General features: G+C 33.0%; 1 protein-coding gene across 5 annotated transcripts in view; it reads right to left on the bottom strand.

Moving 5' to 3' along the window:
- The window catches only part of LOC116848849 (protein GDAP2 homolog), a 72,390-nt gene that overhangs the window by 12,047 nt on the left and 46,781 nt on the right, over window positions 1–13,562 (bottom strand). For all 5 annotated transcript variants that reach the window (XM_032825387.1, XM_032825389.1, XM_032825386.1 and 2 more), the window contains one exon: window positions 13,045–13,198. In XM_032825387.1, coding sequence (XP_032681278.1) covers window positions 13,045–13,198 — 154 coding nt within the window. The remainder of the gene's footprint in view (window positions 1–13,044; window positions 13,199–13,562) is intronic.

Raw genomic sequence — 13,562 nt, 5'->3', positions numbered from 1 at the left:
CCCGATACTAAAATAAGATAGCCATGTTGCCGCATGTTTGTATATTAGTTATTACAAAACAAAATATACGGTTAACAGAATCGTGGCAGGTATTAATATATAGAAGAAGGCTGTCTCTATCGTGTTCGCACAATTAGTCACAACAATTTGTTGACTAAGAAAATAACTTGGAAATTCTGAAATATATGGTGCATCCAACCCCGGTCTTTTCTATACACTATCTTCGTTTCTGTCTTACAAAATAGAATTTAAAAGGAGGGACAGCTTAGCTATACCTCCTTTAAACCACGTTAACCGTCCATGCTGTGTAAAAAATGCGCTGTTAAAGTAAACGAGGGAAAAACAGGGGTAAATATACGTCCTAAAATAAATGCTGCGTAAATATTCCCGGGATCGATGGAATCTCTGCGACGATATATGCGGCAGGATGTGTGACGTCGTCGTTGAGTGTGTGAAAATTGTGTGTATATTCCTGGCCGATATTATTCCCGTAGAAGTGACGTCGCGATTTCCCAATGTGATTTTATCGGTCACCTTACGCGAGACACTGAAAGTTCGAGGACGAGTACAATGTTTCGAGTTTCGTGGCGCGATCGATGAACCCACGGTGACCTGAGCGCGCTGTAAGCCCGGCACAGTGCCTCGCGATAAGAAATTAGGCTACAGAGCAGAGCTTTACCTCAGTTCAAAAAGTTGCAGAATCATGACAGGAGTGAAAATTTTCTAAAAAATCTGGAGAGTTGTAAAAAATTGTAAATTAATAAGAGTATGACTTTTTTGTTATGTATGTATATATTAACACAATATCTTGGTATATACAAAAAAAAAGAGATTTTATAGTGAATATTAACATCACTGTGTTAATTTTGCAGAACAGAATTGAAATGGACATATTGATGTTGGTATTCACTATAAAATTTTATTTTTTTATACTAAGATATTGTTAATAGACATACATAACAAAAAAACTCATACTGCTATTAATGTACAACTTTTTATAACTTCCTAGGATTTATTTAATTTTTATTCCTGTCTGAATTCTGTAATTTAATCGTGTAAACAGAAATACATCTTTCAATGAATAATGCAATTTTTGAAATCTGTTTGTTATATATTTATATATAAAGTTTGTTATATATTTGTATATATTTTGAAATCGTAAATTTTATATGGAAAAAATATACGATAAGTATTATATTAAAATTATATATTTTTTACAATGATTTTATTAAGCTGGACTATACTGAAGTTGTAGTTAAAATTACTATAGAAATAATAATTTTGACGATTCGTCTGATATATAATATAAAAAAGATTAAAATAATTACTATAATTGTAGTGACAGAATCATTTGCTATATATATAATTTATAATAATATATTTACAATAATTTTGTAGTAAAAAGTTAAACGTGCATAACATTTTTAGACAAATATTTAATAATTTCGTTTATAATTCTGTATTGTTAAAATCATAAAAATTTTGTTGTAATTTTATATTGTATATCAGACGGATCGTCAAAATTATTATTTCTATAATAATTTTAACTACAACTTCAGTATAGTCCTGCTTAATAAAAACATTGTAAAAAATATATAATTTTAATGTAATATTTTTTCCATATAGAATTTACGATTTCAAAATCAAACAGATTTTGGAAATTGCATCATTTATTGAAAGATGTACTTCTGTTTACGCGATTAAGTTACAGGATTTTGACAAGAATAAATAAATTTTTTCTATATATTTTCTTCGCGTATTAAATGATTATAACTCGACACTGTTCAAATTGATGAACATCGTTGTATTATTATTCATGAAATGCCAGAAACATTTGCATAATTTTGAATGCACATAGATTTGCGCAGTATCAAAGCTATCATGTTTGACTGTGTCAACTTTGCGTCGACACAAGACCGATCGAATTCCGGAATAAAGTGATACTGTCGGACGTTGCGGTTACGCGCTTCGGCATTATTTCGCGTATATCCTCACGCGGTGCAACTATGCGTGTCCGCCTATGATTGTCCAAGTGATGTCATTGTGCAATTTCTGCATAAACATCAGCGTCATTACCGTCCGTTACCTCGCAGAAGTGAAAAAAAGGCCGACTTTTTCCGTCTTCGAAGCAACTGTTATCGATATTCGTTGACATTTAGTTGACGGGAAGCAAGAGCTTCGGGCTCATCGATTGGTTGATGCCAAGGTGAAATGATATTAATGTCTCTTTAATAACAAAATGCATTATTATCTGCATCGAGACCCTAAAGACACATGATTGATCTCTGATTGTCGTGCATTTCGACCTCTGTAAATAGTCGTTACTTGAAACTTGCCTCAAGTGACATACTTAGAATTGAATTTGTATTTAGATCTGAGTTTTTGTTTGAAATGTACGACATGACATTGTATTTGCAATCGCGATTCAACTGAAACACTCGCAATTCCAAAGTCCATATTAAAAGTTATACTTGAAATTCGCGTGAGATTCGGATTTGAATTTAGAGTTAGATCTGAATTATTCGGTTCAATATTTTACAAAACGTGACATTGCATTTGTAATTGCGACTAGAAAATTCAGATCTAACTCTATGTTCAAATCAGAGTCTTCTACTTGAAATAATTTTAATGTTACGGCTATTAATGTGGATTAAATTAATAGTTATCATTAGTTAACAATCGATAGTTATCGTTGCATTGTTATTCATGAAATATTTGCATATAAATATTTACACATTAATAGTCAATAGTTGTCACTGTTAAATCTTATCTCACGTCATACTCAAATCTAAATTTAAAGTTTGATTTGAGTTTTTTTATTTGAATTCTACAATATATGCAACATTAGATTTGTAATCGCGATTCATAGCTAAAAACTCACATTTTTAAACTCAAATCTTAATATCTCATTTGAGTTTCAAGTAACGATTATTAACATAAGTCTAAGGCCTGTATTAATAGTCGTTTCTTAAAGTCTCACGTGAGATACTCGGATTTTTATTCAGAATTAGATCCAAGTTTTTTTCAATTCAATTATATGACTTATCTAACATTATATTTGCAGTCGTGATTCAATTGAAAATTTAAATTTAACTCTCATCTAACTTTGAACTTAAATCTGAATATCTCATTTGAGAGAAATTTCAAATAATGACTATTGATATGGAGATTTAAGACCTCGAGATATTCAAATTTGAATTCAGAGTTAATTGAAAGTTATAGTTGAGTCGTGATTATAGATATAAATGTATATCACAAATCCACTATGATTATTAATATGTAGATATTTATATGCAAATATTTTATAAATAACAATGCAACGATAACTATTGATTATTAACTAATGATAACTATTAATACGGGCTTTTGATCCACATTAATAGCCGTAACATTAAAATTATCTCAAGTAGGAGACTCTGATTTGAATTTAGAGTTAGATCTGAATTTTTCAGAAAGAGTTAAGTCGCAATTACAAATCCACTAAAAAGTTAGGATCTAATTTTGAAGAAAAATTTCAGCATCTCACATTAGATAAATTTCAGATGATAACTATTAGTAAGCTATTAATTAACTATTAATATTAACTTAAATTCAAATTTGAATGTCTCACTGGAGATAAGTTTCAAATAACGATTATTAAGAAGATGCCAGAGTAAATAATGAACTCTAAAAATGTCGATAACGTAGATGCGATCGTCAAAATGTCATATCAGATAAGCATTGACATGATTAGGTTTTCTTTCTCGTATTTCTTATGCATATAGATCTTATGTAAGGTGTTTGACGACGACAATTCTCGTGTACATGTTAGGAGGAACTGAATAAAAAATTCTTATATCGTTCTGCAAACAGTCACGTAAAATTTTGATTAGAGAGTTACTAATTAAAGTTATTAATTAAAAAATATACGACGAGTAGTCGCAGAATATGATGCAGAGTACGATGGTAAGTATGTTTATATGTTAAGTCAAATTGAACAGAAAAGTCCTGCACTATTTGTCCTGCACTAAAAGTCTTGCACCAATAACCATATTTTAAAGTTATTAATTGAAAAAGATTGGCGAAGAATCACGCACTACCGTTCGCCAACTTTCTTTGAAGAAAGAAGTCAGTACCCAGGCAACATAATGTCTAAAATCGGGACATAAGACATCTTAAAAATAATCTTTAAGGCGTCTTAAAGACATTTATACGTAAATCGCCTGGAAGATATCTTAAAGATCATCTTTAAGACGATGTTCCGTTTTTAGACATTTTGTTGTCTGGGTTGAGAAAGTTTTCTCAACCCAGACTTTGTTGAGAAAGTTTTCAAGCATATATTTCAAGTATTTCAAGTATTCAATATATGAGACTTATGCTGTAATTCTAAACAGAATCGTAAGTCTCGTAACTTGTTCTCGTAAAATACATAAGAACTTATGAGTAGATTTACAATTCTATGCAATATCATATGTCGTACAATTACTCGTAAATTTCTACGATTTACAAGTGATTGTACGACATATGATATCGCATAGAATTGTAAATCTAGTTCTTACGAAAATCATGTGTAAATCATAAGTTCTTACGAATTTTACGAGAACAAGTTACGAGATTTACGAATTACAATTCCGCTTAGAATTGTAGTATTAAACTACTGATTGAGCGTAAGTGTTTCATTGCAAGAGCGGCTCGAGGAACGTGCGACAACATCAGAGCAGAGCAGAAATGAAGAAAGCACTTTTGACAGACGCGACACATCTTGATAACACATAGATAATACACCGCGTCATGAAAAACTGCGTCTCACAACACGCGCCTCGAAATATGACGTAGTACGCGAAGTTATTTGAACAGCTGCTACATGGCGACGTGTATTTTTGGCTACACCGACAGATTCTACACGCGGCTCAAAGACGTTGATGTTTCTGTCTCGAATAAACTTCAAGCAGCGGGATGTGTTCTAGGTCGCCGCCACACAGCGACAATACACGATGGCGAATCGATAGCTGCAATAAAAAAATGACGCACGAACGAAGCTGAAAATATTTTCACGACGGTCGCAAAATGTAGAATACGATACGGGAAATTAGCGACAGATATGGGTCACGAGGGGCAAAGGTTGCGAAGGATTTTGAATAATGTAAATCTCGTCGGCTGTCAAATGACGTTTTCCCGGCGTACACATGTTACATACACAGTAATGATTACAGAAGTTGCGCGTGTTTTTACGCGGCAAGTATCGTTTTCTTAACTCGAGAGTCGTGTAGAAGTTGCGGGTTTCATAAAGTTTGCACAAAGTCTTGTCTATAGCACGGAACAAAGAGAGCAGAATTGTTTGATTTTTCTTCGTTTTTAATGAATTGAATAAATACAGTTGTGTGCACGAAATGAATGGAATAATGTTGGGAGCTTACCAAACTGTCAAAATTGAGAGTCATTCACAGTAAGCAATAATATAATTAATAATATAATTAATAAATAACAATAATAAATAATATAATTAATGCGCAAGAGAGAGCCCGTTGATAATGACTATTAATTTTGATAGTTTGGAACTTTATTTTCTAATAACACTTGATTAATCTTAATCTGGCATATTGGGATCATTTTTTTGATCCCGATTTTTTAATTTTAAATCACCTACAAACTAGTGGAATGAGAACATTCGGTTTATGCGCTAAAAAAAAATTATAGTAGGTGGAAATATAAGATCTCAACGTTATTGAGGTTTAATCATATTTCAATGGCTTGTCACATAACAAAAACGCAAAATTTCTATAGGTTTATTTTTCATTATATTTTGGTTCTTTACATTAAATATAATATATAAGAAAAGTTTTATATAAATAGCTTATTTATTTTTGGCTGTATTATATGTAATCAAGGATTCTATATCGTTAAACTTTAATCACAAACAAAAAGAAAAAGATTCAGATATAACTAATCTTTGTATTAATTTTAATAAAATTCGCATTACATAACAAATTAATGTCGCAAAAACTTGAAACTATTAATGATTTTATTAACTTTTTGATGTATTTTTTTTTATAAAAAATGATATATTTTCGCATACCTAAATAATTACACTTCTTGACGAATTAAAATATGCAATACTTTTTTTTTCTTAAAAATTTATTAAAGATTTCTTAAAGATTGATTAGAAAATCCTAAAGTGTTAATTTAATATTAATTGAATGTTAATTTTTTAAGTTCATCTTCAGAAAAGTTATAAATTTCTATGTAAATTCACATTTCTCTTTATACCTGCAATACAATAAAATACGTAAAAATTTGCGGTCATTTCTACACATAATTCTATTCTACAGATTGGAACATATATTTACAATTTTTCATTACGATCTTCATTAGCACTTTTGCGGAATTTAAATAAGCGTGGATGAAAAACGCGTCATGTGAGGGTTAATTTCCTGCAAGAGGATAAAGGCCTCGCGTTTTATTCTTCTAATCCGCTTTTCTCTCGAGGCTCCGCGATCACCGATCGTTATCGTGCGCGTTCGTCATGTATATACAGTCAGTCAGAAAAAGGGCAGCACGTTTAGCTCGATGACCTTTTTAGAACGTGAATATTTTTCTCTTCAGAATTACTAAAAAAAAAAAAGAAAGCTCCTTTCAAGCACGAATGCGCTGCAATATTCATTGAAAAAAGGAAAGAGAAATGTTGCAACTTTTTCTCCACTGTGAAGAGAAGTGTTGCAACTTTTTCTCCGCCATATCAACGATTAGGGGCGCGCGGTGTAATCGCGAACAACTCACGTCGACGGAGGGGCGCGCAAATGGGTTAGAAGGCGACGCGGGTGAGGAAGTTTCATTGAGGATGGGTGTGCGCTTTGTCGCGACGACGTTGCAATCTGCTCGCCCTCCTTATGGGGAGTCGTTCCGCGGTCGGTCTATTTCTGGACGTGTAAATATCGATTTGCCACCCGCCGGTGTATCCCTCTATGTATATGTGCGCTCCTCCGACTAGCGAGGTGGTAAGGATGAGGCCTGGTGGAAAAAGGAAACGGCACGATGGTGCGAGCGGCGCGAAGATTGACGCCGAGTGATCGAGGATGCTCGTTCAAGAGTCCGTTCTTTTGTAAACGACGCGGACGTATCGTCAACGTATAATAAGCATGAGTGACACCGCGATAATGTGTCGGCGCAGTTTCCGCGTGCGGGAAGTCGATAAAGTCGTCTTCGAATCGAAGAAAAGCGCGGCTGGAAGTTCGATAAAACGTGCATTCAAAAAAAAGGTGAGTGTGAGGATTATACATTCGTTTGTCTCTGGACGCTAGTTTTCTTGTCTACCATAGCCAGTAAGAAGTGTGAGACTTTAATCTGGATGAGCGTCGTAAAGAGAATTTCTTGCTAAATTTCACAAATAATTCAGATAGAAATTCTGTCTCTGCTATCTGTATTTCGCTGACTTACACGGAAAAAAAGATTTGCTAATATATGGACGACTTAAAATATTAACTGCAGGAGCAAATTTTCTTTATAGCAATATATATATTATCATTATAGCTAATAAATATATATATTAGCAAATCTTTCAGTTATCACAATTAAATAATTTTTACTATAAAAGCAAGAAAATTTGCGTGTAGGTAGAGTTTTAAAGCTTGATCTCTTTGTCTCTTTCTAACTCAAACCTGAAGCCTTGAGTTAGAAAAAGTTAGAAAACAAAAAAGGAAGCAAAGAGCACATTGTAAATGAAGCTTAAATATTACAGTTAAAATTTATCGCTGCTCTTTGTATCTGCTAGAAAAATGTCTGTGGTAGAATTTATAGCGGTACCATTCTAGTAATGTCTGCGAGCAAATTTAGGTGAGTGTGAGGATTATACATTCGTTTGTCTCTGGACGCTAGTTTTCTTGTCTACCATAGCCAGTAAGAAGTGTCACAGACTTTAACCTGGATGAGCGTCGTAAAGAGAATTTCTTGCTAAATTTCACAAATAATTCAGATAGAAATTCTGTCTCTGCTATCTGTATTGATTAAATACAAAACGTATATGCGATATCGCAGTCAGTCAGTCAGTCATCTTAGCTAATCTATCTTAGCTAATCTATCTTAGCTACACGAAGAAAAATAATTTTGCTCTTTTAGCAAAATCGTCGTTGTTATTGCATATTCGTAGTGACATCAAAAAAATTTTGTTGACATAACTAATTTTTTAAATTATTCGTTATCAGAACAGAAGTAGTTTCGTTGCCAGGATAGAAAAAATTTGTTGAGTGTATTTATCCTAAGAATCACGTTAATTTGCTATTGATGGAAAATAATGTATTCTTAGCAGATTTATTTGTTATCGAAGCAAAACGTAGATTCAATAAATTATATCCAGCAAATAGTGATTAGTACTCTTAGCAAATCTTTTTGCTGTCTATATAATAACGAAAAGATTTTGCTAGAAAATTTGCTGAGCTAGCAAATTATTTTTTTCCGTGTAATTTTTCATATCTGCACGGAAAAAAAGATTTGCTAATATATGGACAACTAAAAATATTAACTACAGGAACAAATTTTTTTGCTTTCATAGTAAAAATTATTTAATTGCGATAACTGAAAGATTTGCTAATATATGGACAACTAAAAATATTAACTACAGGAACAAATTTTTTTGCTTTCATAGTAAAAATTATTTAATTGCGATAACTGAAAGATTTGCTAATATATGGACAACTAAAAATATTAACTACAGGAACAAATTTTTTTGCTTTCATAGTAAAAATTATTTAATTGCGATAACTGAAAGATTTGCTAATATATGGACAACTAAAAATATTAACTACAGGAACAAATTTTTTTGCTTTCATAGTAAAAATTATTTAGTTGTGATAGCTAAAAGATTTGCTAATATATATATTATTTATATATATATTATTCTAATATATATATTATTCATATATTATTCATATTATTAAAAGATTTGCTAATATAGCTAAAAGATTTGCTAATATATATATTATTCATATATATATTATTCTAATATATATATTATTCATATATTATTCATATTATTAAAAGATTTGCTAATATATATATTAGCAAATTGTTTAGCTATCATAACTAAATAACTTTTACTATGAAAGCAAGAAAATTTGCTCCTGCAGTTAATATTTTTAGTTGTCCATATATTAGCAAATTGTTTAGCTATCATAACTAAATAACTTTTACTATGAAAGCAAGAAAATCTGCTCCTGCAGTTAATATTTTTAGTTGTCCATATATTAGCAAATTGTTTAGCTATCATAACTAAATAACTTTTACTATGAAAGCAAGAAAATCTGCTCCTGCAGTTAATATTTTTAGTTGTCCATATATTAGCAAATTGTTTAGCTATCATAACTAAATAACTTTTACTATGAAAGCAAGAAAATTTGCTCCTGCAGTTAATATTTTTAGTTGTCCATATATTAGCACATTTTTTTTTCCGTGTAGATAATTTTCGCGATAACTGTAAGACCATCTTTTTGAGCGTATATTAAATCGCATTAAAGTCTCGGCCACAGAGATGTTGCGATAAAGAGGGAGGAATGGAAAAAGAAACGAGTGCGAGTGTACGCATGAATACGACAAAAGGTTACCGTCCAGCAAAGTATCGGAGGGGAGCGAGGATAATTGCACGCTAGGAGAATATCCCACCTTTTTCTACCCTGCGAGAGCCAGACGAATCGATGACATCGCAAAGGACAGTCGAGAGTGGCTATAAGAACGACATTGTGCTGCACCGTCGTAGAACGTGAACGATCTTCGATTACATTTGAAAACTACACCGGCGGGCGATCCGCGAAAACGATTGCGATCGCATTTTCATGGTCGGCCGAAATTACTATACACGCGGCGATCGATAGCTCGGCCGTTCGGTATTTGCTCGAGAATAAATAGAACTCGCACAGATACTCGCTATCTCAGTAAACACCAACCAACAGTGACATTACATCAGTGTTGTAATTTCAGATTTTGCTGAATCCTAGCGGTAACACGCTTTATTTATAGATCGGATCTATATTACCAAAAATAGACAGCTAAATTTGTGGAATTACCTGCAATCATTGTTCTCATTTTTATTTTACTTTTGACGTGGATCTCATGCATCATTTTGAAGAAATTTTTGAAAGTTAGAATGAAACTTGTTGTCGGGATTAAGTGATTCATTTTAATTTTATGTTTCAATTTTGTTTGGGCAATGGAGCGCACAGACTTGGCGCTTTTTTATTTTTAAATGTGAAATTTAAATACGTCTGGATCACGCTTGGTGTTACAGTCAGGATTAACCTAGAAAATTTGCCCAGACCAACATTTCAAACGTTACCGTTTCTAAAAATATGCGTTTTGTTGTTTATTATAATCTTTTTCAACGTCAATAAATCACAAAAACATTAATAAGTCATTCTTCATGAATAAATTCATTTTCTGCACCGATTAAGAAAGAAAAGCATTGAATTATTTTGACGGAAGTTATGAGCAAATGAAAATATGCTGAGTAAAATTTATCTATATTTACGGTTTACATAATATGGTTTTTGATGTTTAGGGTTCTAAATAATCCTGTATTTATTATGTATCAAGCTTATCAGCCCGAATTATTGCAACACAGATTCTCTCCAAAAAGACATATATTTTTTATTCTTTATATATTTTCAAACTATTTAATAATTATATTATATGTCCAGAAACTTTTAGGTCGTTTAGTCGCCTAGAGTTGTCTGTGTCAATCACGGACGATTTCAATAATTTTCATATTGAATTTTATAGTGCCATATATAATTGATAAATATAATTGTGTTAATCTCGCTCATGTATATTACATAAAAATACAAATATCCTCGACCAGTTGATCTATTTCGTAACTCTGCTTGTACTTTTAAATGTCGTCTGACAGACGCTCTCTTTTGTAGCGTGCAAACATTTTAATATATTTACAATTAGTTGAACCAAAGCGCGCGCGATAAATTTGCGGATTATTCTCGTTATATTCGTGTAGTTCAACGGACACTCGGATAGAAAATGAAACAGAATTTTCCACTCAACAATGTAACTGTTATTACATACAACATATGTTATGTTACGCTCGCAAGATCGTATGTGAAATCATAATATTGAAGTTATGTTACTGCTAGTCGGTGTTCACTGGGATGTGACGCGCGAGTGGGATTTCCATTTTTCGTCCAACGCCGACAGGAAGCGTCCATATGTTGCGCTCTAATCTCGGTGATACACTCATGTTTGCGTACTCGCGTGTCCTATGTTTAACTAATGTTTACGACAGATGTGCTCGTAAAATGATAATCGACGTAGAATGCTTGCGACGTTTATATTATATCTCGTCGCGTTAAACGGCGCAGATTTTTTACATTCGAGCGGCGCGTGTATCTTAGGCTCAATTAATTTAACTGGTTATTCTATTGGATTTGATCAATCGCATTTGACATTAAGGAGAGTTAGTCAGAATTAACCAATCACTATTGGAATTTAACCGGTAGTTAAAATTAAACTGATGTTGTGGAAAAAACTTGGCCTTAGTCAACAACATCAACGCCTGTTTCCACCAAAGTCGATTAAACTTGACCTTTGAGAACTCACTTCAGACAAAGGATGAGACTCATATTAAGGTTTAATTGACGTTGGCACATGGAAAAGATGTTGTTGAATCGATAGAATTAGTAAACAACGCTGTAATTTTGGAATAAGTCTTCTTGTGTGATACAATAGCGATATTATTGAAATCAATACATCATATATTGTTTTAATAACTCAAGTATTAGTTTCAATAACATCACCGTGGAATAAAGAACGTTTATTCCAAGTGCGGCGTGTTGTCGACTTATTTTGCTGATTTAAGAGAACATTTTCCCGCGGACTGAGAGAAAGGTGTTTGGTATTTGTGACTATAATCACATAGCGAAAAAATTAGAATCAAGAAAACCATTTTTGTAGTAAATGTTACTACAGTGTCACCATGATAATATTTTATATGCACATTGTTATACAGGAAAAAAGTATTAACGTGGAATTTGGTTAATGAATTTGGTTAATCAACGCTTTCTTGCTGAAGGAAACGGAATTTTTGATTCTTAGAACAAAAGGATCGTAAAAATAAAAAATTCTGTATCCTTCAACAAAAGTGTGTTGATTTGTTTATTGTCATCAAACTTCACGTTAATACAACTATATGTTTTTTTTCTATGTATTAAAGGGATGCAATATTTGAGAAAAATTACCGACAAATATTGACTTTTTTCTGCAAAGTTTACGTCGTATTGGTTGCACAGAATTGCAAGAGTTTTTACACGTTGAAAGCACGTGCAATAATAGATTGGAGCATTGCTCAATACATCACGAAAACGACAAACAATTTTTAAATTGACATCTCGAGCTGTTAGCTGATGTAAATATTTATTTTATTGATACAAAAATTCCGTAGCATTTGAAGAAACATTTCTTTACAACTGAATTTAGAAGCTCAAAAATAAACGAGAGGTTTGCAGAAATATTCCTATATATGCGTGATTATGTTTATGTTTCTTGCTAGCATGAACAAAGCAGAGCAATTTATTTAATATTAATATAATATAATTTATTTATTAATTTAAAGTCAAGTAGAACACATTTAAACAAGATCTATATGTACAAGAAATACGAAAAGAATAGTATGATCGCATTTACGTTATCGATATTTTTGTAGTTCGTTATTTACTTCAGTATCTCTTTAAGATTAAAGTATCAATGCACACGTAACTCTGGACAATCTTATGGTTTAATCTCCAAGTACGAATATTTAAACTTTCAACATAAAATATACGTATACATTTGACGTATGTATGCATATTCAATGTTAAAAGTTTAAATATTCGCATTTAGACCAAAACGATAAGAATGTCTGGAGTTATGTGTCCAGGCAGTAATGCAAGTACTTTTACCTTACCACTTTTTTGTAGGATCAACACACAAGGAGATACGACTGACGTCAAAGACAACTATAACTTTTGGTGAGAAATTAACCTTGTCAGTGTGTGGAAAGGAGCGCGATGAGAAATGCGCGACCAATCACTGTACCTTGTCCAAATTGATTTTGCTGGCTGGGAACCATTTGCCGACGAAAACGATCACCGGCCGACCCTGTCGGTCCACGCCACTCTGATACAGGCAGCCGATCCCCGAGATCTCGGTCAGGTCCTCCGTCTTCGCCCGCCTGAGGAGCCTCTCGTACCTGCAATCAGCGATACCTTATTACAAATCAGTATCGTCGGCCGTTCGATACACGAGCTGTCGTAATTTTAATGCGCCGTCTGGACACATTTAACGCGTATGACCTCATTCTCATGCTCCGTACACGCTCGCGACGAGCGATAAATCAAGCCGAGGTGATCCTCCAAAGTTATATAGCCGCGTCAATGCTTCTTTGACTTCTACGACGACGCGCGACACACGAGGGGATCCGGATAATCACTTTGCGAGTTTCATGAAATTCGCGTCGTGGAAATCGCGAGCGCGCATCCGAGAGCACGCGCATACATACACATGCATACACATGGAGAGGCAGAGGGAGAAAGAGAGAGAGAGAGAGAGAGAGA

The sequence above is a fragment of the Odontomachus brunneus genome, unplaced genomic scaffold (genome assembly GCF_010583005.1).
Source record: "Odontomachus brunneus isolate Ranch 3 - 2012 unplaced genomic scaffold, Obru_v1 Obru_scaffold_101, whole genome shotgun sequence".
In the NCBI taxonomy this organism is placed as follows: domain Eukaryota; kingdom Metazoa; phylum Arthropoda; class Insecta; order Hymenoptera; family Formicidae; genus Odontomachus; species Odontomachus brunneus.
This window is presented reverse-complemented; position numbering and strand designations above follow the sequence as displayed.